This window comes from Arvicanthis niloticus, chromosome 4 (assembly GCF_011762505.2).
Source record: "Arvicanthis niloticus isolate mArvNil1 chromosome 4, mArvNil1.pat.X, whole genome shotgun sequence".
Classification (NCBI taxonomy): domain Eukaryota; kingdom Metazoa; phylum Chordata; class Mammalia; order Rodentia; family Muridae; genus Arvicanthis; species Arvicanthis niloticus.
The window spans coordinates 32,841,178-32,867,103 of NC_047661.1; the positions used below are offsets into that span (position 1 = coordinate 32,841,178).

At 37.0% G+C, this 25,926-nt stretch overlaps 1 protein-coding gene across 1 annotated transcript in view; it reads left to right on the plus strand.

The window, feature by feature from the left end:
* Positions 1-24,681, plus strand: part of LOC117707807 (rho GTPase-activating protein 20-like) — a 44,402-nt gene extending 19,721 nt beyond the window's left edge. The window contains exons 7-18 of the mRNA XM_034501337.2: positions 2,293-2,478; positions 6,146-6,285; positions 8,574-8,683; positions 9,794-9,980; positions 12,206-12,315; positions 13,425-13,611; positions 15,836-15,945; positions 17,044-17,230; positions 19,451-19,560; positions 20,659-20,845; positions 23,072-23,181; positions 24,282-24,681. Coding sequence (XP_034357228.1) covers positions 2,293-2,478; positions 6,146-6,285; positions 8,574-8,683; positions 9,794-9,980; positions 12,206-12,315; positions 13,425-13,611; positions 15,836-15,945; positions 17,044-17,230; positions 19,451-19,560; positions 20,659-20,845; positions 23,072-23,181; positions 24,282-24,339 — 1,682 coding nt within the window. The 3' untranslated portion in view covers positions 24,340-24,681. The remainder of the gene's footprint in view (positions 1-2,292; positions 2,479-6,145; positions 6,286-8,573; positions 8,684-9,793; positions 9,981-12,205; positions 12,316-13,424; positions 13,612-15,835; positions 15,946-17,043; positions 17,231-19,450; positions 19,561-20,658; positions 20,846-23,071; positions 23,182-24,281) is intronic.
* Positions 24,682-25,926: the final 1,245 nt, after the last annotated feature.

The following is a 25,926-nucleotide window of genomic DNA, read 5'->3' on the forward strand; positions in this document are numbered from 1 at the left end:
GGGTATTAGGACTATCTTGTACCTCACTGGTACAATTAGGAATAATTATGCTCTAATTGCATTTTGAGAAAAAAGTTTTATTTTAACAGGAAGGGTGAAGCTAGGTGATGAGAGAGAGAGAAAGAGAGAGAAAGGGGGTGGCATGGAGGCAGATGTTCATGTGTCTCCACCAGTCAAAGATAGTTGATATATCTAGGTTGGGTATTGGGTTACACTTCTGATTGAGCATTACCAAACTTATAAAACCTTTGATTAACATTTTAAAAATGTATAAAAGCAAAAATGAAAAGGGGGCATGGCATAGAGGTTTTCTAGGGAAGGGAAATGGGGAAATGGGATGGCATCTGAAATGTAAATAAAATATAAAAATAAATAAATAAATAAATAAATAAATAGAAAATACTGTTATTCAAAATTTTCTCATGTGTCATGAAATGAATTTGTGAGGACATTCTTGATCATTTGAATGAATCCAAAATTTGTATACATTTGTTTTTCCTCAATATTTATTTTCAAGGTTTTAATAAACTAGACCCTCAACCCACACATTGGCCTTTATTTTTCTTCATGCAACAGAGTATTGCTATTGAGTCCAGGCAAGTAAGGAACTCTGAGCCCTTACTCTTTCAATCAAGTGAGTGCTGAAAATACAGGAATGCGCCAAAATCATCTGGTGTTTCTACTTTTTATAAGGTGGACACAATAGCAGTATTCAGTCAGTGAAAAGACAAATGAAGACATTCTAAAATAAACTTATGGAGTGAAATGTGTCAACTTGAAAATATTTTAAGGTTTGGAAGATCTTTGTTCATCATGAACAAAATCCCAAGAACTTAAAGCTCTTGTTAATTTCTCAGCATAATTTTGAATGTGTAGTTAAACCCACAGTCCATAAGCTGTTATGTATCCCTCATGTCTAGATTTTTCATATTGATCACTAGGAAGGATCTGAAGTCTTTTCATTTCCATGTTACTTTAAATCTTGCTCTCATTGTAGCACTGACATTCTATCTGTCAGAAACAAGGGCAAAACAAGACTTTAATCATATTGGTGTTTAATCAGAAATGAAAAAAGCCGAGGTTTCATACTTCCTAGAAAACCATATCCATCACAAAGCACATACTCTGACATTTTGTTAGAGAAGAAATAACTTAAAACAGGAGAGAACACATTAAGCACATGGATTTAATTCCAATTTTGTATTTATAGTTGTGGCCCAGAGTCACTCTTTGTTAGAACAGTCTAAAAATGATGTTGTGAGAAAGGAATTATTCTTACTGTTTGTGAGAAATCTTCACACACAAAAAAGAAAAATGTCTTGTGACTGCAGTTTCCTTAAAGGCACTGAATTGTTACTTAAGGAAATGTGCTTGCCTGTCCTCCCAAGGTATAGCAGATAGGAGAGAGTTTAAATCATCTGTTGTTGTTCATATGACTCTATGGAGAAGCATGATTTTTCTATGCAGCTTTGTAATTGTACACATTCCTCTGGGGACTCTTCTTAACATTCAGATTATAAATTATCTGATGTGTTGAGAACAGGTGTCTATTGCATACAACTTCATCCTGCCTCATTATTAGGCCACATTCTCCCAGGTTCGTGTTCCCAACTAGAGTACTAAGAAACTGTTGTGAGTCCAGAAGGGCTCATGTATTTTCCTAGAGCATAAAGCATCAAACTTACCATTGTCAAGGAGAACAGCAATGGGAGAAAGCAGAGGCCATTCCACTTCACTGATTCCAAGAAACCCTGTCCTCATACTGTGAATGGAAATGGACTCTCTATAATTGTGACTGTCATTATGAGAGAAAAAAAAAACATATTGGACAGAGAAGTGCTTGACAGGGCTAATAGAATTACTTATAGACTTCCACGATCCAAACCATATGAAGATATATGTGCAATGGGAATTATTTAAATTGATTGATATAAAGCCACACAAGTGAACTAAATTTCTTATGATATAAAAATCTTATTGGTATCAAGACTATAACAGGCAGGTCTTAATACTATCAGAGTAGAACACAGGAAAATCTGCCAAACGAAGTGTTCTGGTAGATATAAATTGATAAATTGGAAATTATCTCTGCGATTTTAGATTTCTCAGTTTATACATCTCTTCTTTATCATAAAATCCTTGTAAGTCTCCTAATGCTTAGGGTATACAGTCTACATTTTCCAGAAGAAGAATGAGACACAAAACACAGCAGTGTGTGCTAAATCCCATTGGAAGCTTTTCTCATAGTCATTATTACTAGATTCAATTCATATTCTTATTTTCTTCTTATAGGCCACGAGTGTCCACATGATATTATACTGACCAACCTTCAAAATAACTTAAGTAGGTTGAACTCAAAAATGTTCCCTGCTTTTCCTGCCTTGCCTGGGCTGCTTGTGAACGACACATACTTGGATGCACAGGGACAATTCATCTTAAAGCCCACCTTAACATACTCAGCTAAAAGCCAGAAGCAATGTGAGTCCTCCACCTTCCTTCAAGTACCATCTCAGTTCCCATCTCAATTTGGCATAAGATATCAATGCGTGTTGTCATTTTTTTTTTTTTTTTGCTTGGGGAGGGGCACTGTACAAAACAAAACAATATGGCCCAAGTGCAGCTTGCAATCTCTATATTGTTATATGAATCTTGGTTATAGGGAGAACATTACATTTGTTCTAGATAGTCAACATTAACTGGTATGCCCAGACACTATATACACTTGAGTGTGTGTGCACACATCTTTTCTCCCATTAGAATATGATTATCCTTGGATTCACGATCAAAACAGAAAAGGACCTAAGAACTGCATTTAAGCTATTGTATTGCAAGAGAAACAGAAAAGCTATATGCATGGAATTGAAGATAATATGTTTCAGACTAAAGTAGAAATAACCTTAGTCTCTTAGGTCAGACTCTAGTCTTCTTTTTTTTTCTAAAAAGCTATTTTCTTCATTTACATTTCAAATGTTATCCCCTTTGAAAACACCCTATCCCACCCTCTCCCCCTACTTATATGAGGGTGTTCCCCCCAACATTCACCCACTACCACTTCCCCATACTGACATTCTCTTACACTGGAGCATGAAGCCTTCACAGGAACAGGAGCCTCTCCTCTCGTTGGTGTCCAACAAGGCTGTCTGCTACAAATACAATTGGAGCCATCAGTCGTTCCATGTGTACTCTTTGTATAATGGTTTAGTTCCTGGGAGCTCTGGGGGCTCTAGTTGGATCATTTTTTTGTTCTCGCTATAGGGCTGCAAACCCCTTCAGCTCCTTCAGTCCTTTATCTTTTCCACTGGAGTCTCTGTGCTCAGTCCAATGGTTGGCTGCGAGCATCTGCCTCTGTATTTATCAGGCTCTGGCAGAGCCTCTCAGGAGACAACTATATCAGGCTCTTCAGCAAGGACTTCATGGCATCCACATTAGTGTTTGGGCTTGGTAACATCATATGGGATGGATCCCCAGGTATTGTAGTCTCTGGTTGGCTTTTCCTTCAGTCTCTGCTCCACACTTTGTCTCTGTATCTCCTCCCGTGGTTATTTGGTTCCTTCTTCTTCGAAGAACAAAATTATCCATCCATATTTTGGTCTTCCTCTTTCTTGAGCTTCATGTTGTCTGTGAATTGTATCTTGAATACTCCGAGCTTTTGGACTAATAGCAACTAATTAGTGAGTGTATATTATGTGTGTTCTTTTGTGATTGGGTTATCTTACTCAGTATGATATTTTCTAGTTCCATCTATTTGCCTAAGAATTTCATGAAGTGATTTTTTTAAATTGTTGAGTAGTACTCCATTGTGTAAATGTAACTCATTTTCTGTATCCTTTCCTCTGGTGAAGGACATCTGGGTTCTTTCCAGATTCTCCTGGCTATTATAAATAAGGCTGCTATGAACATAGTTGAGCATGTGCCCTTGTTATATGTTGGAGCATGTTTTGGGTATATTCCAAGGGGTGGTATAATTGGGACTATACTGTCAGGTATATACTGTCCAATTTTCTGAGGAACCGCCAGACTGATTTCCAGAGTGGCTGTACCAGTTTGCATTCCCACCATCAATGGAGTAGTGTTCCACTTTCTCAACATCCTCATCAGCACCTGCTGTCACCTGAGTTTTTGATCTTAGCCATTCTAATATGTGTGAGTTAGAATCTCAGGGTTGTTTTGATTTGCATTTCCCTGATTACTAAGGATGTTCAACATTTCTTTAGGTACTTTTCAGCCACTCAGTATTCCTCAGTTGAGAGTTCTTTGTTTCGCCTTGTCCAAATTTTGTAGTGGACATTTTTAATAGGCTTATTTGTTTCTCTCTGAGTCCAACTTCTTAAGTTTTTCGTATATACTGGATATTAGCCCTCTATTGCATGTACAGTTTGCAAAGATCTTTTCCCATTCTGTTGGTTGCCATTTTGTCCTATTTACAGTGTTCTTTGCCAGACAGAAGCTTTGGAATTTTATGAGGTCCCATTTGTCAGTTCTTGATCTTAGAGCATAAGCTCTTGGTATTCTGTTCAGGAAATTTCCCCTGTGCCCATGAGCCCAAGGGTCTTCCCCACTTTCTTATCTATTAGTTTCAGTGTATGTGGTTTTATGTGGAGGTCCTTGATTCACTTGGACTTGAGTTTGTACAAGGAGATAAGGTTGTATAGATTTGCATTTTCCTACATGCTGTGACAGCCAGTTGAACTAGCACCATTTGTTGAATATGCTATCTGTATTCCATTGAATGGTCTTAGCTCCTTTGTCAAAGATCAAGTGACCATAGGTGTGTGAGTTCATTTCCGGTTCTTCAATTCTGTTCCATTGATCTACCTGCCTGTCTCTGTACCAATCACCGTGCAGTTTTTTATTACTATTAATCTATAATATAGCTTGAGGTGAGGGATGGGGATTCCCCCAGAAGTTCTTTTGTTGTTAAGAGTAGATTTTGCTCTCCTAGGCATTTGCTATTCCAGACGAATTTGCAATTTGCTCTTTTTAATGCTATAAAGAATTGAGTTGGAACTTTGATGGGGATTGCATTAAATCTGTAGATTGCAAGTCTCTTCAGAGACTTGTAGTTTTTTGTCATACAGAACAAGAATGAAATTATGCTATTATTTGGAAAAATAATAAAGTTATTATTAGAGTCACACTAAGATACTTTATATTATTTGTGACTATTGTGAAGGGTCTTGTTTCCCTAATTTCTTCCTCAGTCTGTTTATCCTTTGAGTAGAGGAAGGCTAATGATTTACTTGAGTTAATATGAGTTATTTGAGTGTTTATTTGCAGCCACTTTACTGAAGTTGTTTATCAGGTTGAGGAGTTCTCTGGTAGAATTTTTGTGGTCACTTAAGTATACTATCAGATCATCTGCAAATAGTGCAATTTTGACTTTTTCCTTTCCAGTGTGTTTCTCTTTGATATACTGCTTTTATTATGTTTAGGTATGGGCTTTGAATTCATGTTCTTTCCAAGACTTTTATTATGAAGAGGTATTGGATTTTGTCAAATGCTTTCTCAGCATCTCATGAAAGGATCATGTGGACTTTTTCTTTGAGGTTATTTATATAGTCAGTTCCATTGTTGGGTTTCTAGATATATTGAATCATCCTTGCATCCCTAGGATGAAGCCTACTTGACCATGATGGATGATTGTTTACATGTGTTCTTGAATTTGATTGGTGAAATTTTTATTGAGTATTTTTGATTCAATATTCATGAGATAAATTGGTAATAGTAAAAGCAGTATACAGGAAACCAGTAGCCAACATCAAACTAAATGGAGAGAAACTTGAAGCAATCCCACTAAAATCAGGGACTAGACAAAGCTGCCCACTTTTTCCCTACATAGTAAATGTAAGTACTTGAAGTCCTAGCCAGAGCAATTAGACAATAAAAGGAGATCAAGGGATACACATTAGAATTCCACCAAGGCAAATACAAGAATTTATGTTTTAGACCAGAAATATGGGCCATATACAACTAGATATCCAGTGACTTAAGAAGCAATGTGGTTATTATAAATGTTATACTGCTGATTAGTTATTTTCTGTGTATTTGTGGTGATGTGTAAGGCATGCTGGCTACAAAATTTGAAGGGCATGCAAGGGCTAAGTGAGTTCATTTACAATAAATAATGATTTCTTTTCTTTATTAGATTCAGAGAAAATACAAGAAAATGTGCCTGCAACCCAGAAGGCACCATTTAAAAATCCAACATCACAATTGAAAAGTCAACTAGTTTCTAAATTTCCATCCATTGGTTGCTTCAAACAATTGCTGCCAGCACCAATACTTGTGAGTTTCATTTCAGGTTTCTAGAGCTGTCCTATTTCACATAATTTCTGGTAATGTTTGTTCTAAGTCAATAATTTCACCAAACTGATGAATGTATGGATAACTTATTCATGAGGGCAAGATCCTTTTAAAAGAAAAATAAATACTAATGAAGTTTGAGTCTTCTAATTTAAAGAAAAATGAAAAAAAAAGAAATTGTATTATCATATTTTGCACTTATTTCAGGAAAGACAAACTTCAACAGAATGATGGACAAAATGGCCCATTGTTCCATCAACTATCAATTCTGTCAGCTGTTTTAGATTCCATATTAGCCTAGAGTCTACCAAATAACATTGCCTCTGAGATTATTCAATGTTATAATTAAAAATATCTATAATCCTTTATTTGATATTATCAATGATTTAGTTATATATGTTGCTTTTTGCTATATATTGATCTTTTTACTCTAGTGGAATGTATAGAATTGCCAACTACTATGGTTTCATCTATTTTACATACTGTACCAGATTTCCACTTAGTGCATAAGAATCATTTACATCCAGTGTTCCACACGCATCCAGTGTCCCCTTCGCCCTTGGAAGAGAGACACGAGGGCAGTGTTCTGGTGATTACTCCAGCAAGTCTTTACTTCTTGTATAAGCAGAAGCGGAAAGATGGATAACCTGGAAGAGGCACAGCTTAAATACACCCCAGAGTGACTGTTCACTCATTACCCATAATACGCCCGGGGATGGGCAGTGATTTGGTGCGCTTTTTGCCTTTTGCACATGCGCAGTCAGTTGTTTACTAGTGTGAGGACAGGATGCCAACGCCATCTTGGAATGGTGGAATGTATCACCACTAACTGTGGCTACCTACAATCCAGCATCTATTTAACCATTAAGCATTTCACTAAAATTCATTCTGCATGTGAACGAGTTTATCATGTTAGACACATGAGAATTACTGTCCATTCCTCAGGTATTTTAGAGTCAGAAATTTTTTTGTCATCAATGACTGTAATCATGTAATCAGTTGCAAAGAGTGAAAACATGGGGTAGATCAGTGTGTGGTCATCATTTTTACAGACTAAGACCATGAGAAATTGATTAAAATATGCTTGGTTTCTTAAAGGTGACAGTATCTGTCGATAAAGATATTTGAAACTAAGAAGTCACAGAGGAAGGATATAAAAGTCTCAGAAGGATAGTGAACAAAAAGAAAGCTTTCTTAAAAACACAAATGTTGGGATTCATAATAGAGGCCATGGCAGACAGGAAATAAAATTGTGATTTGATGTTTGAAAGAGAAATATCCCAATAGTAACTTAGATTGGCAGTCTTGAGAGAGAGATTCATAGAAGAGAAGAAAAACTAAGAGAGGGTCATTCACCAATGCTTTGGGGAACAGAAGTGTGGTTCTGCCCCAGTCTCCATGTTGGGAAACCCACATGTAGGAAATGAGCTGCACATTTACTACAATCATGCCATAGGTCATGATGGGGCTACAGTATGCTTCTTGGTTAGTGTTCAGTCCTTAATAGCTCCCAATGGTCCAGGTTAGTTGACTGTGTTGGTGTTCCTGTGGAGTCCTTCTATCCTATGGGACCCCGAATCCTTTCCCCAACATGTCCATAAGAGTCCTTGAGCTCTCTTTATGTGTTTTAGTCAGCTGCTGGGTGGCGCCTCTCAGGGAGCAGTTATGATAGGCTCCTATCTAGATGTCCCACATAGGAGGTGGTCTCCTTTGAGACAGGCAGAGCATAAGGCTGTGAAGTCGAGTGCAGGTCTCCAATTGCAGGTAGTAGTGGGGAACTGGAAGCCAGGAAAGACAGTATGAACAGATAGTAAGATTACTTCACTAATTCTGGAGCCAGAACTCTGCTTCTTTGATTCGAGTCTTAGTTAAGAACACATAAACTTCGGCCTGTATGTTCCACTTTTGAGCCAACATTTTGGTTGGTGACAGGTTGGGAATCTAAGAAAGTCTCAACCAGTTGTTCTCAGCCTTCCTAATCCTGTGACACTAATATTGTTCATCATGCCGTGGTCATCTGTAACCATGACATCATTTTGCTGTTATTTTGTTAAACTGAAATTTGGTAATTTTTTTTTTGAACTGCAATGGCTAATATATAGTATATCTGATATGCCAGATATATGATTTGTGACCCCCAAATGAATTGTGTCCCCCAAGTCGAAAATCATTGGTCTAAAATGATTTTTCTATACAAAAGTAGTTTTCACATACTTTCTACACTGTACATTGACCATTACTTTTCTTGTTTTTTGTTTCCATTACACAAGGATTTCACTAGAAATATACAAGGAAACATGCTTTCTTCAGATTCATATGGAAATTGGATTAGTATCCCAGATGAAACTTCTGTGCTTGCAAAAAGTTCTGCTATACAAAGGTAATGATAGAGTAAGATCTTGAGGAACTGCACAAAGATAGAAGCAATGCAATTTGAAGGTACATAGGCTTGTATTTACAGGAATATAAGCAGGAATGGTGTCCTATTCTGAGAGGCTCCATTTTCTCAGACATGTAGAGTCACTCTATACACAGGTGCATTTGTCAAGCAAGAGTAGTGTACCATGCACCTAATCCCATCATTTGGGATTCTTGTACATTATAACTGCCATGGTTTGGAAGACCACCTGTGCTACACAGTTGTGTGCAGGTCAGCCTAGACTATTGGTTTCAGTTCCTGTATGAGATTAAATTAAATAAGTAAGTGTGTATCATGTTTGTGGATCATTGGCATCCTAATATTATTACCATAGTATTTTGAGTATTGTACCTGTTAAACACATGTCATTAATTAGAACATGAAATTATTACTGAGTATGTCTTTCTTAACTGTAGTTACCTAGAAAGGTCTGGGTCACATATAGCTTTGACTTCTTTGAATCATTTTCCTGTATGATACTCCATGGAATGACTTCTTAGATAAGATAAACTTTGAGCTCCCATTTCTACCCAGGACCCCAGCATCTCTGGGATAGAGATATGCGTTAGTCTATTTTAAATACTGGACCATCATTGTTTAGGGTCACTAGTGTGCTATATACTCCCTTATGTTCCAGTGTGTCACAAGCATGTTATATGTCTATTCATACTCTATTAGATATTAAACTGGTCTTCATAGTGGCTGGAAACATGGTTCAGTGTTCCACAATACTGTGCTTCCATACACAAAACTCACATGGACTGTAACTATCTTCATTCATTCTATTTCCAGGGACACTTACACCTTCCCTTGGGTTCTGTGTGTAGCATGTAGTACAAAGATATTCGTACATAATTTTTAAAATTTTCCATAATTCTACAGGGAGAAGTGAATTGCAGACGATATTCTAGGCAATACTTTGGCTGTATATTCTTCCTTCTTTTGAATTCTGATTATACAATTAGCTGATCTATACAACATTTATGCCCATTTTTCTTTGTTTTTAGAGTTTTGTAAGTGACATTGCTTGTTAGACAATCAACAGTAAAATTCTTCTTTTCCTTTGTATAGTATTTCATTGAAAATGCCACAACCATACTTCCTGTTGTGCAACTATCTTCTCCGTGAGTTACCAAAAATGACAACCTCTTCCAGGATTCACCTAGACATGGTCCTCTCATCTCTCCACGTAGCTCCTCATGTGCTATGGGATCCGACTTGCAGGAACTCATTAGTCGGGAGTGACCACACTGAAAATGTAAGGGGATCTGATTTTTCTTTTGGGGACCAAAGTCCTCATGGTGACCCAGGAATTGGGACTACCTCAGAAAGGCGACTGATGTTAAAGGACACCCTAGGATTGCATCCTTCTGGAGTGGGAGATGCATCGATCTATTTCAGGAAATAGATTGGAAGGGGAGAGCGTTAAAGTAGCTTGATGGAAGTGAATAATTTCATTTTGGTTCTTCTGTTCTTTACTTTCTTCTTTCTTTCTTTTCAGATATTGATTTTAGATATTGAAGTTTAACCAACAACTTGCTGTGTGTCCAAAAGACTACAGTTAGGTTGAAAAAAATCCTGATTAACTAGGGATTTGTTTATTTGTTTTCAATTGTAGCTGTACTTGGAGCACATGATAGTTGTACGTCATTGTTATGAGATTGAGATAATTATGAAATATTCAACTCAACTTCACTTCCGGTCATATAAAAGCAAATTGCATAAAATTATGTACATATATGCATGAGTCCATATATACATCAATATATATGTGCGTACACACACACACACACACACACACACCCACACACACAAACATATATATATATAGCCTAGATTCTACCTTAATAACATTACGTCTGAGATTATTAAATCTTAAAATTAAAAATATCTATAAACCTTTATTTGATTTTATTACTGATTGAGATATACATGTTGTTCTTTGCTATATACTGATGCTTTTACCCTAGTGGACTCTATAGAATTGCCACCTAATATGCGTTAGTCTATTTTAAATACTGGACCAGATTTCCCTTAGTGCATAATAATCATTCACATCCAGTGTGTATTTTAGCACTAAGCTTTTCTCTGGAATTCATTCTGCATGTGAACGAGTTTATCATGTTAGACACATGAGAATTACTGTCCATTCCTCAGGTATTTTAGAGTCAGAAATTTTTTTGTCATCAATGACTGTAATCATGTAATCAGTTGCAAAGAGTGAAAACATGGGGTAGATCAGTGTGTGGTCATCATTTTTCCAGACTAAGACCATGAGAAAATGATTAAAATATGCTTGGTTTCTTAAAGGTGACAGTATCTGTAGATAAAGATATTTGAAACTAAGAATGTCACAGAGGAAGGATATAAAAGTCTCAGAAGGATAGTGAACAAAAAGAAAGCTTTCTTAAAAACACAAATGTTGGGATTCATAATAGAGGCCATGGCAGACAGGAAATAAAATTGTGATTTGATGTTTGAAAGAGAAATATCCCAATAGTAACTTAGATTGGCAGTCTTGAGAGAGAGATTCATAGAAGAGAAGAAAAACTAAGAGAGGGTCATTCACCAATGCTTTGGGGAACAGAAGTGTGGTTCTGCCCCAGTCTCCATGTTGGGAAACCCACATGTAGGAAATGAGCTGCACATTTACTACAATCATGCCATAGGTCATGATGGGGCTACAGTATGCTTCTTGGTTAGTGTTCAGTCCTTAATAGCTCCCAATGGTCCAGGTTAGTTGACTGTGTTGGTGTTCCTGTGGAGTCCCTGTATCCTATGGGACCCCGAATCCTTTCCCCAACATGTCCATAAGAGTCCTTGAGCTCTCTTTTTGTGTTTTAGTCAGCTGCTGGGTGGCAGCCTCTCAGGGAGCAGTTATGATAGGCTCCTATCTAGATGTCCCACATAGGAGGTGGTCTCCTTTGGGACAGGCAGAGCATAAGGCTGTGAAGTAGAGTGCAGGTCTCCGATTGCAGGTAGTAGTGGGGAACTGGAAGCCAGGAAAGACAGTGTGAACAGATAGTAAGATTACTTCACTAATTCTGGAGCCAGAACTCTGCTTCTTTGATTCGAGTCTTAGTTAAGAACACATAAACTCCTGCCTGTATGTTCCACTTTTGAGCCAACATTCTGGTTGGTGACAGGTTGGGAATCTAAGAAAGTCTCAACCAGTTGTTCTCAGCCTTCCTAATCCTGTGACACTAATATTGTTCATCATGCTGTGGTCATCCGTAACCATGACATCATTTTGCTGTTATTTTGTTAAACTGAAATTTGGTAATTTTTTTTTGAAGTGCAATGGCTAATATATAGTATATCTGATATGCCAGATATATGATTTGTGACCCCCAAATGAATTGTGTCCCCCAAGTCGAAAATCATTGGTCTAAAATGATTTTTCTATACAAAAGTAGTTTTCACATACTTTCTACACTGTACATTGACCATTACTTTTCTTGTTTTTTGTTTCCATTACACAAGGATTTCACTAGAAATATACAAGGAAACATGCTTTCTTCAGATTCATATGGAAATTGGATTAGTATCCCAGATGAAACTTCTGTGCTTGCAAAAAGTTCTGCTATACAAAGGTAATGATAGAGTAAGATCTTGAGGAACTGCACAAAGATAGAAGCAATGCAATTTGAAGGTACATAGGCTTGTATTTACAGGAATATAAGCAGGAATGGTGTCCTATTCTGAGAGGCTCCATTTTCTCAGACATGTAGAGTCACTCTATACACAGGTGCATTTGTCAAGCAAGAGTAGTGTACCATGCACCTAATCCCATCATTTGGGATTCTTGTACATTATAACTGCCATGGTTTGGAAGACCACCTGTGCTACACAGTTGTGTGCAGGTCAGCCTAGACTATTGGTTTCAGTTCCTGTATGAGATTAAATTAAATAAGTAAGTGTGTATCATGTTTGTGGATCATTGGCATCCTAATATTATTACCATAGTATTTTGAGTATTGTACCTGTTAAACACATGTCATTAATTAGAACATGAAATTATTACTGAGTATGTCTTTCTTAACTGTAGTTACCTAGAAAGGTCTGGGTCACATATAGCTTTGACTTCTTTGAATCATTTTCCTGTATGATACTCCATGGAATGACTTCTTAGATAAGATAAACTTTGAGCTCCCATTTCTACCCAGGACCCCAGCATCTCTGGGATAGAGATATGCGTTAGTCTATTTTAAATACTGGACCATCATTGTTTAGGGTCACTAGTGGGCTATATACCCCTTATGTTCCAGTGTGTCACAAGCATGTTATATGTCTATTCATACTCTATTAGATATTAAACTGGTCTTCATAGTGGCTGGAAACATGGTTCAGTGTTCCACAATACTGTGCTTCCATACACAAAACTCACATGGACTGTAACTATCTTCATTCATTCTATTTCCAGGGACACTTACACCTTCCCTTGGGTTCTGTGTGTAGCATGTAGTACAAAGATATTCGTACATAATTTTTAAAATTTTCCATAATTCTACAGGGAGAAGTGAATTGCAGACGATATTCTAGGCAATACTTTGGCTGTATATTCTTCCTTCTTTTGAATTCTGATTATACAATTAGCTGATCTATACAACATTTATGCCCATTTTTCTTTGTTTTTAGAGTTTTGTAAGTGACATTGCTTGTTAGACAATCAACAGTAAAATTCTTCTTTTCCTTTGTATAGTATTTCATTGAAAATGCCACAACCATACTTCCTGTTGTGCAACTATCTTCTCCGTGAGTTACCAAAAATGACAACCTCTTCCAGGATTCACCTAGACATGGTCCTCTCATCTCTCCACGTAGCTCCTCATGTGCTATGGGATCCGACTTGCAGGAACTCATTAGTCGGGAGTGACCACTCTGAAAATGTAAGGGGATCTGATTTTTCTTTTGGGGACCAGAGTCCTCATGGTGACCCAGGAATTGGGACTACCTCAGAAAGGCGACTGATGTTAAAGGACACCCTAGGATTGCATCCTTCTGGAGTGGGAGATGCATCGATCTATTTCAGGAAATAGATTGGAAGGGGAGAGTGTTAAAGTAGCTTGATGGAAGTGAATAATTTCATTTTGGTTCTTCTGTTCTTTACTTTCTTCTTTCTTTCTTTTCAGATATTGATTTTAGATATTGAAGTTTAACCAACAACTTGCTGTGTGTCCAAAAGACTACAGTTAGGTTGAAAAAAATCCTGATTAACTAGGGATTTGTTTATTTGTTTTCAATTGTAGCTGTACTTGGAGCACAAGATAGTTGTACGTCATTGTTATGAGATTGAGATAATTATGAAATATTCAACTCAACTTCACTTCCGGTCATATAAAAGCAAATTGCATAAAATTATGTACATATATGCATGAGTCCATATATACATCAATATATATGTGCGTACACACACACACACACACACACACACCCACACACACAAACATATATATATTTAGCCTAGATTCTACCTTAATAACATTACGTCTGAGATTATTAAATCTTAAAATTAAAAATATCTATAAACCTTTATTTGATTTTATTACTGATTGAGATATACATGTTGTTCTTTACTATATACTGATGCTTTTACCCTAGTGGACTCTATAGAATTGCCACCTAATATGCGTTAGTCTATTTTAAATACTGGACCAGATTTCCCTTAGTGCATAATAATCATTCACATCCAGTGTGTATTTTAGCACTAAGCTTTTCTCTGGAATTCATTCTGCATGTGAACGAGTTTATCATGTTAGACACATGAGAATTACTGTCCATTCCTCAGGTATTTTAGAGTCAGAAATTTTTTTGTCATCAATGACTGTAATCATGTAATCAGTTGCAAAGAGTGAAAACATGGGGTAGATCAGTGTGTGGTCATCATTTTTCCAGACTAAGACCATGAGAAAATGATTAAAATATGCTTGGTTTCTTAAAGGTGACAGTATCTGTAGATAAAGATATTTGAAAATAAGAAGTCACAGAGGAAGGATATAAAAGTCTCAGAAGGGTAGTGAACAAAAAGAAACCTTTCTTAAAAACACAAATGTTGGGATTCATAGTAGAGGCCATGGCAGACAGGAAATAAAATTGTGATTTGATGTTTGAAAGAGAAATATCCCAATAGTAACTTAGATTGGCAGTCTTGAGAGAGAGATTCATAGAAGAGAAGAAAAACTAAGAGAGGGTCATTCACCAATGCTTTGGGGAACAGAAGTGTGGTTCTGCCCCAGTCTACATGTTGGGAAACCCACATGTAGGAAATGAGCTGCACATTTACTACAATCATGCCATAGGTCATGATGGGGCTACAGTATGCTTCTTGGTTAGTGTTCAGTCCTTAATAGCTCCCAATGGTCCAGGTTAGTTGACTGTGTTGGTGTTCCTGTGGAGTCCCTGTATCCTATGGGACCCCGAATCCTTTCCCCAACATGTCCATAAGAGTCCTTGAGCTCTCTTTATGTGTTTTAGTCAGCTGCTGGGTGGCGCCTCTCAGGGAGCAGTTATGATAGGCTCCTATCTAGATGTCCCACATAGGAGGTGGTCTCCTTTGGGACAGGCAGAGCATAAGGCTGTGAAGTAGAGTGCAGGTCTCCGATTGCAGGTAGTAGTGGGGAACTGGAAGCCAGGAAAGACAGTGTGAACAGATAGTAAGATTACTTCACTAATTCTGGAGCCAGAACTCTGCTTCTTTGATTCGAGTCTTAGTTAAGAACACATAAACTCCTGCCTGTATGTTCCACTTTTGAGCCAACATTCTGGTTGGTGACAGGTTGGGAATCTAAGAAAGTCTCAACCAGTTGTTCTCAGCCTTCCTAATCCTGTGACACTAATATTGTTCATCATGCTGTGGTCATCCGTAACCATGACATCATTTTGCTGTTATTTTGTTAAACTGAAATTTGGTAATTTTTTTTTTGAACTGCAATGGCTAATATATAGTATATCTGATATGCCAGATATATGATTTGTGACCCCCAAATGAATTGTGTCCCCCAAGTCGAAAATCATTGGTCTAAAATGATTTTTCTATACAAAAGTAGTTTTCACATACTTTCTACACTGTACATTGACCATTACTTTTCTTGTTTTTTGTTTCCATTACACAAGGATTTCACTAGAAATATACAAGGAAACATGCTTTCTTCAGATTCATATGGAAATTGGATTAGTATCCCAGATGAAACTTCTGTGCTTGCAAAAAGTTCTGCTATACAAAGGTAATGATAGAGTAAGATCTTGAGGAACTGCACAAAGATAGAAGCAATGCAATTTGAAGGTACATAGGCTTGTATTTACAGGAATATAAGCAGGAATGGTGTCCTATTCTGAGAGGCTCCATTTTCTCAGACATGTAGAGTCACTCTATACACAGGTGCATTTGTCAAGCAAGAGTAGTGTACCATGCACCTAATCCCATCATTTGGGATTCTTGTACATTATAACTGCCATGGTTTGGAAGACCACCTGTGCTACACAGTTGTGTGCAGGTCAGCCTAGACTATTGGTTTCAGTTCCTGTATGAGATTAAATTAAATAAGTAAGTGTGTATCATGTTTGTGGATCATTGGCATCCTAATATTATTACCATAGTATTTTGAGTATTGTACCTGTTAAACACATGTCATTAATTAGAACATGAAATTATTACTGAGTATGTCTTTCTTAACTGTAGTTACCTAGAAAGGTCTGGGTCACATATAGCTTTGACTTCTTTGAATCATTTTCCTGTATGATACTCCATGGAATGACTTCTTAGATAAGATAAACTTTGAGCTCCCATTTCTACCCAGGACCCCAGCATCTCTGGCTTACCTATAGTGGAAGCTTTTACTACTGCATTGTGTAGGGTCGCTAGTGTGCTATATACTCCTTATGTTCCAGTGTGTCACAAGCATGTTATATGTCTATTCATACTCTATTAGATATTAAACTGGTCTTCATAGTGGCTGGAAACATGGTTCAGTGTTCCACAATACTGTGCTTCCATACACAAAACTCACATGGACTGTAACTATCTTCATTCATTCTATTTCCAGGGACACTTACACCTTCCCTTGGGTTCTGTGTGTAGCATGTAGTACAAAGATATTCGTACATAATTTTTAAAATTTTTCATAATTCTACAGGGAGAAGTGATTTGCAGACGATATTCTAGGCAATATTTTGGCTGTATATTCTTCCTTCTTTTGAATTCTGATTATACAATTAGCTGATCTATACAACATTTATGCCCATTTTTCTTTGTTTTTAGAGTTTTGTAAGTGACATTGCTTGTTAGACAATCAACAGTAAAATTCTTCTTTTCCTTTGTATAGTATTTCATTGAAAAAGGCACAACCATACTTCCTGTTGTACAACTATCTTCTCCGTGAGTTACCAAAAATGACAACCTCTTCCAGGATTCACCTAGACATGGTCCTCTCATCTCTCCACGTAGCTCCTCATGTGCTATGGGATCCGTCTTGCAGGAACTCATTAGTCGGGAGTGACCACTCTGAAAATGTAAGGGGATCTGATTTTTCTTTTGGGGACCAGAGTCCTCATGGTGACCCAGGAATTGGGACTACCTCAGAAAGGCGACTGATGTTAAAGGACACCCTAGGATTGCATCCTTCTGGAGTGGGAGATGCATCGATCTATTTCAGGAAATAGATTGGAAGGGGAGAGTGTTAAAGTAGCTTGATGGAAGTGAATAATTTCATTTTGGTTCTTCTGTTCTTTACTTTCTTCTTTCTTTCTTTTCAGATATTGATTTTAGATATTGAAGTTTAACCAACAACTTGCTGTGTGTCCAAAAGACTACAGTTAGGTTGAAAAAAATCCTGATTAACTAGGGATTTGTTTATTTGTTTTCAATTGTAGCTGTACTTGGAGCACAAGATAGTTGTACGTCATTGTTATGAGATTGAGATAATTATGAAATATTCAACTCAACTTCACTTCCGGTCATATAAAAGCAAATTGCATAAAATTATGTACATATATGCATGAGTCCATATATACATCAATATATATGTGCGTACACACACACACACACACACACACCCACACACACAAACATATATATATTTAGCCTAGATTCTACCTTAATAACATTACGTCTGAGATTATTAAATCTTAAAATTAAAAATATCTATAAACCTTTATTTGATTTTATTACTGATTGAGATATACATGTTGTTCTTTGCTATATACTGATGCTTTTACCCTAGTGGACTCTATAGAATTGCCACCTAATATGCGTTAGTCTATTTTAAATACTGGACCAGATTTCCCTTAGTGCATAATAATCATTCACATCCAGTGTGTATTTTAGCACTAAGCTTTTCTCTGGAATTCATTCTGCATGTGAACGAGTTTATCATGTTAGACACATGAGAATTACTGTCCATTCCTCAGGTATTTTAGAGTCAGAAATTTTTTTGTCATTAATGACTGTAATCATGTAATCAGTTGCAAAGAGTGAAAACATGGGGTAGATCAGTGTGTGGTCATCATTTTTCCAGACTAAGACCATGAGAAAATGATTAAAATATGCTTGGTTTCTTAAAGGTGACAGTATCTGTAGATAAAGATATTTGAAACTAAGAAGTCACAGAGGAAGGATATAAAAGTCTCAGAAGGATAGTGAACAAAAAGAAAGCTTTCTTAAAAACACAAATGTTGGGATTCATAATAGAGGCCATGGCAGACAGGAGATAAAATTGTGATTTGATGTTTGAAAGAGAAATATCCCAATAGTAACTTAGATTGGCAGTCTTGAGAGAGAGATTCATAGAAGAGAAGAAAAACTAAGAGAGGGTCATTCACCAATGCTTTGGGGAACAGAAGTGTGGTTCTGCCCCAGTCTCCATGTTGGGAAACCCACATGTAGGAAATGAGCTGCACATTTACTACAATCATGCCATAGGTCATGATGGGGCTACAGTATGCTTCTTGGTTAGTGTTCAGTCCTTAATAGCTCCCAATGGTCCAGGTTAGTTGACTGTGTTGGTGTTCCTGTGGAGTCCCTGTATCCTATGGGACCCCGAATCCTTTCCCCAACATGTCCATAAGAGTCCTTGAGCTCTCTTTATGTGTTTTAGTCAGCTGCTGGGTGGCGCCTCTCAGGGAGCAGTTATGATAGGCTCCTATCTAGATGTCCCACATAGGAGGTGGTCTCCTTTGGGACAGGCAGAGCATAAGGCTGTGAAGTAGAGTGCAGGTCTCCGATTGCAGGTAGTAGTGGGGAACTGGAAGCCAGGAAAGACAGTGTGAACAGATAGTAAGATTACTTCACTAATTCTGGAGCCAGAACTCTGCTTCTTTGATTCGAGTCTTAGTTAAGAACACATAAACTCCTGCCTGTATGTTCCACTTTTGAGCCAACATTCTGGTTGGTGACAGGTTGGGAATCTAAGAAAGTCTCAACCAGTTGTTCTCAGCCTTCCTAATCCTGTGACACTAATATTGTTCATCATGCTGTGGTCATCCGTAACCATGACATCATTTTGCTGTTATTTTGTTAAACTGAATTTTGGTAATTTTTTTTGAAGTGCAATGGCTAATATATAGTATATCTGATATGCCAGATATATGATTTGTGACCCCCAAATGAATTGTGTCCCCCAAGTCGAAAATCATTGGTCTAAAATGATTTTTCTATACAAAAGTAGTTTTCACATACTTTCTACACTGTACATTGACCATTACTTTTCTTGTTTTTTGTTTCCATTACACAAGGATTTCACTAGAAATATACAAGGAAACATGCTTTCTTCAGATTCATATGGAAATTGGATTAGTATCCCAGATGAAACTTCTGTGCTTGCAAAAAGTTCTGCTATACAAAGGTAATGATAGAGTAAGATCTTGAGGAACTGCACAAAGATAGAAGCAATGCAATTTGAAGGTACATAGGCTTGTATTTACAGGAATATAAGCAGGAATGGTGTCCTATTCTGAGAGGCTCCATTTTCTCAGACATGTAGAGTCACTCTATACACAGGTGCATTTGTCAAGCAAGAGTAGTGTACCATGCACCTAATCCCATCATTTGGGATTCTTGTACATTATAACTGCCATGGTTTGGAAGACCACCTGTGCTACACAGTTGTGTGCAGGTCAGCCTAGACTATTGGTTTCAGTTCCTGTATGAGATTAAATTAAATAAGTAAGTGTGTATCATGTTTGTGGATCATTGGCATCCTAATATTATTACCATAGTATTTTGAGTATTGTACCTGTTAAACACATGTCATTAATTAGAACATGAAATTATTACTGAGTATGTCTTTCTTAACTGTAGTTACCTAGAAAGGTCTGGGTCACATATAGCTTTGACTTCTTTGAATCATTTTCCTGTATGATACTCCATGGAATGACTTCTTAGATAAGATAAACTTTGAGCTCCCATTTCTACCCAGGACCCCAGCATCTCTGGCTTACCTATAGTGGAAGCTTTTACTACTGCATTGTGTAGGGTCGCTAGTGTGCTATATACCCCTTATGTTCCAGTGTGTCACAAGCATGTTATATGTCTATTCATACTCTATTAGATATTAAACTCGTCTTCATAGTGGCTGGAAACATGGTTCAGTGTTCCACAATACTGTGCTTCCATACACAAAACTCACATGGACTCTAACTATCTTCATTCATTCTATTTCCAGGGACACTTACACCTTCCCTTGGGTTCTGTGTGTAGCATGTAGTACAAAGATATTCGTACATAATTTTTAAAATTTTCCATGATTCTACAGGGAGAAGTGATTTGCAGACGATATTCTAGGCAATACTTTGGCTGTATATTCTTCCTTCTTTTGAATTCTGATTATACAATTAGCTGATCTATACAACATTTATGCCCATTTTTCTTTGTTTTTAGAGTTTTGTAAGTGACATTGCTTGTTAGACAATCAACAGTAAAATTCTTCTTTTCCTTTGTATAGTATTTCATTGAAAAAGCCACAACCATACTTCCTGTTGTACAACTCTCTTCTCCGTGAGTTACCAAAAATGACAACCTCTTCCAGGATTCACCTAGACATGGTCCTCTCATCTCTCCACGTAGCTCCTCATGTGCTATGGGATCCGTCTTGCATGAACTCATTAGTCGGGAGTGACCACTCTGAAAATGTAAGGGGATCTGATTTTTCTTTTGGGGACCAGAGTCCTCATGGTGACCCAGGAATTGGGACTACCTCAGAAAGGCGACTGATGTTAAAGGACACCCTAGGATTGCATCCTTCTGGAGTGGGAGATGCATCGATCTATTTCAGGAAATAGATTGGAAGGGGAGAGCGTTAAAGTAGCTTGATGGAAGTGAATAATTTCATTTTGGTTCTTCTGTTCTTTACTTTCTTCTTTCTTTCTTTTCAGATATTGATTTTAGATATTGAAGTTTAACCAACAACTTGCTGTGTGTCCAAAAGACTACAGTTAGGTTGAAAAAAATCCTGATTAACTAGGGATTTGTTTATTTGTTTTCAATTGTAGCTGTACTTGGAGCACATGATAGTTGTACGTCATTGTTATGAGATTGAGATAATTATGAAATATTCAACTCAACTTCACTTCCGGTCATATAAAAGCAAATTGCATAAAATTATGTACATATATGCATGAGTCCATATGTACATCAATATATATGTGCGTACACACACACACACACACCCACACACCCACACACACAAACATATATATATTTAGCCTAGATTCTACCTTAATAACATTACGTCTGAGATTATTAAATCTTAAAATTAAAAATATCTATAAACCTTTATTTGATTTTATTACTGATTGAGATATACATGTTGTTCTTTGCTATATATTGATGCTTTTACCCTAGTGGACTCTATAGAATTGCCACCTAATATGCGTTAGTCTATTTTAAATACTGGACCAGATTTCCCTTAGTGCATAATAATCATTCACATCCAGTGTGTATTTTAGCACTAAGCTTTTCTCTGGAATTCATTCTGCATGTGAACGAGTTTATCATGTTAGACACATGAGAATTACTGTCCATTCCTCAGGTATTTTAGAGTCAGAAATTTTTTTGTCATCAATGACTGTAATCATGTAATCAGTTGCAAAGAGTGAAAACATGGGGTAGATCAGTGTGTGGTCATCATTTTTCCAGACTAAGACCATGAGAAAATGATTAAAATATGCTTGGTTTCTTAAAGGTGACAGTATCTGTAGATAAAGATATTTGAAACTAAGAAGTCACAGAGGAAGGATATAAAAGTCTCAGAAGGATAGTGAACAAAAAGAAAGCTTTCTTAAAAACACAAATGTTGGGATTCATAATAGAGGCCATGGCAGACAGGAAATAAAATTGTGATTTGATGTTTGAAAGAGAAATATCCCAATAGTAACTTAGATTGGCAGTCTTGAGAGAGAGATTCATAGAAGAGAAGAAAAACTAAGAGAGGGTCATTCACCAATGCTTTGGGGAACAGAAGTGTGGTTCTGCCCCAGTCTACATGTTGGGAAACCCACATGTAGGAAATGAGCTGCACATTTACTACAATCATGCCATAGGTCATGATGGGGCTACAGTATGCTTCTTGGTTAGTGTTCAGTCCTTAATAGCTCCCAAGTGGTCCAGGTTAGTTGACTGTGTTGGTGTTCCTGTGGAGTCCCTGTATTCCTATGGGACCCCGAATCCTTTCCCCAACATGTCCATAAGAGTCCTTGAGCTCTCTTTATGTGTTTTAGTCAGCTGCTGGGTGGCGCCTCTCAGGGAGCAGTTATGATAGGCTCCTATCTAGATGTCCCACATAGGAGGTGGTCTCCTTTGAGACAGGCAGAGCATAAGGCTGTGAAGTCGAGTGCAGGTCTCCAATTGCAGGTAGTAGTGGGGAACTGGAAGCCAGGAAAGACAGTATGAACAGATAGTAAGATTACTTCACTAATTCTGGAGCCAGAACTCTGCTTCTTTGATTCGAGTCTTAGTTAAGAACACATAAACTTCGGCCTGTATGTTCCACTTTTGAGCCAACATTTTGGTTGGTGACAGGTTGGGAATCTAAGAAAGTCTCAACCAGTTGTTCTCAGCCTTCCTAATCCTGTGACACTAATATTGTTCATCATGCCGTGGTCATCTGTAACCATGACATCATTTTGCTGTTATTTTGTTAAACTGAAATTTGGTAATTTTTTTTTGAAGTGCAATGGCTAATATATAGTATATCTGATATGCCAGATATATGATTTGTGACCCCCAAATGAATTGTGTCACCCAAGTCAAAAATCATTGGTCTAAAATGATTTTTCTATACAAAAGTAGTTTTCACATACTTTCTACACTGTACACTGACCGTTACTTTTCTTGTTTTTTTGTTTCCATTACACAAGGATTTCACTAGAAATATACAAGGAAACATGCTTTCTTCAGATTCATATGAAAATTGGATTAGTATCCCAGATGAAACTTCTGTGCTTGCAAAAAGTTCTGCTATACAAAGGTAATGATAGAGTAAGATCTTGAGGAACTGCACAAAGATAGAAGCAATGCAATTTGAAGGTACATAGGCTTGTATTTACAGGATTATAAGCAGGAATGGTGTCCTATTCTGAGAGGCTCCATTTTCTCAGACATGTAGAGTCAATCTATACACAGGTGCATTTGTCAAGCAAGAGTAGTGTACCATGCACCTAATCCCATCATTTGGGATTCTTGTACATTATAACTGCCATGGTTTGGAAGACCACCTGTGCTACACAGTTGTGTGCAGGTCAGCCTAGACTATTGGTTTCAGTTCCTGTATGAGATTAAATTAAATAAGTAAGTGTGTATCATGTTTGTGGATCATTGGCATCCTAATATTATTACCATAGTATTTTGAGTATTGTACCTGTTAAACACATGTCATTAATTAGAACATGAAATTATTACTAGTATGTCTTTCTTAACTGTAGTTACCTAGAAAGGTCTGGGTCACATATAGCTTTGACTTCTTTAAATCATTTTCCTTTATGATACTCCATGGAATGACTTCTTAGATAAGATAAACTTTGAGCTCCCATTTCTACCCAGGACCCCAGCATCTCTGGCTTACCTATAGTGGAAGCTTTTACTACTGCATTGTGTAGGGTCGCTAGTGTGCTATATACCCCTTATGTTCCAGTGTGTCACAAGCATGTTATATGTCTATTCATACTCTATTAGATATTAAACTCGGTCTTCATAGTGGCTGGAAACTATGGTTCAGTGTTCCACAATACTGTGCTTCCATACACAAAACTCACATGGACTGTAACTATCTTCATTCATTCTATTTCCAGGGACACTTACACCTTCCCTTGGGTTCTGTGTGTAGCATGTAGTACAAAGATATTCGTACATAATTTTTAAAATTTTCCATGATTCTACAGGGAGAAGTGATTTGCAGACGATATTCTAGGCAATACTTTGGCTGTATATTCTTCCTTCTTTGAATTCTGATTATACAATTAGCTGATCTATACAACATTTATGCCCATTTTTCTTTATTTTTAGAGTTTTGTAATGTGACATTGCTTGTTAGACAATCAACAGTAAAATTCTTCTTTGTCCTTTGTATAGTATTTCATTGAAAAAAGCCACAACCATACTTCCTGTTGTACAACTCTCTTCTCCGTGAGTTACCAAAAATGACAACCTCTTCCAGGATTCACCTAGACATGGTCCTCTCATCTCTCCACGTAGCTCCTCATGTGCTATGGGATCCGACTTGCAGGAACTCATTAGTAGGGAGTGACGGCTCTGAAAATTTAAGGGGATCTGATTTTCGGGACCAGAGTCCTCATGGTGACCCAGGAATTGGGACTACCTCAGAAAGGCGACTGATGTTAAAGGACACCCTAGGATTGCATCCTTCTGGAGTGGGAGATACATCAATCTATTTCAGGAATAGATTGGAAGGGGAGAGCGTTAAAGTAGCTTGATGAAAGTGAATAAATTCATTTTGGTTCTTCTGTTCTTTAGTTTCTTCTTTCTTTCTTTTCAGATATTGGTTTTAGATATTAATGTTTAATCAACAACTTGCTGTGTGTCCAAAAGACTACAGTTAGGTTGAAAAAAATCCTGATTAACTAGGGATTTGTTTGTTTATTTGTTTTCAATTGTAGCTGTACTTGGATCACATAATAGTTGTACTTCATTGTTATGAGATTTTGATAATTATGAGCTACTCAACTCACTGCCCTTCTGGTTATATAAAAGTAAATTGCATACATTTATGTACGTATATACCTGTGTACATATGTACATGTTTATATATTAGCTTTGAATCTACCTTAATAACATTTTGTCTAAGATTATTAAAACTTATAATTTAAAATATCTATAAATCTTTATTTGATATTATCAATGATCGAGATATACATGTTGTTCTTTGCAATATATTGGTCCTTATTCCCCAGTGGACTATATAGAATTCTCACCTAATATGGTTTAGTTTATTTTTAATACTGTACCAGATTTCCACTTAGTGCATAATAATCATTTATATCTAGAGTGTTTTAACACTAAGCTTTTCTCTGCAATTCATTCTACATGTAAATGCGTTTATCATGTTAGACACATGAGAATTACTGTCCATTCCTCAGGTATTTTTGGAGTCGGAAATTTTTTGTCATCATTGACTTTTAATCATGTTATCAATTGCCAAGAGTGAAAATATGGAGTAAATCAGTGTGTGGTCATCATTTTTACAGACTAAAACCATGAGAAAATGATTAAAATATGCTTAGTTTCTTAAATGTGACAGTATCTTTAGACAAAGATAGTTGAAATGAAGAAGTCACAGAGGAAGGATATAAAAGTCTCAGAAGGATAGTGAAAAAAAAAAGCATCCTTAAAACACAAATGTTAGGTTTCATAATAGAGGCCACGACAGACAGGAAGTAAAATTGTGATCTGATCTTTGAAAGAGAAATATCCCAATAGTAACTTAGATTGTCAGTCATGAGAGAGAGATTCATAGAAGAGAAGAAAAAGTAAAAGAGGATCATTCACCAATGCTTTGGGGAACAGAAGTGTGGTTCTGCTCCCAGTCCACATGTTGTGAAACCCTCATGTAGGAAATGAGCTGTACATTTACTACAATTTTGCCATCGGTCATGATGGAGCTACATTACACTTCTTAGCTAGTGGTCAGTCCTTAATAGTTCCCAATTGTCCAGCAACTTATGGAGGACAATTACACTTCATGATATATTTCTAGTTA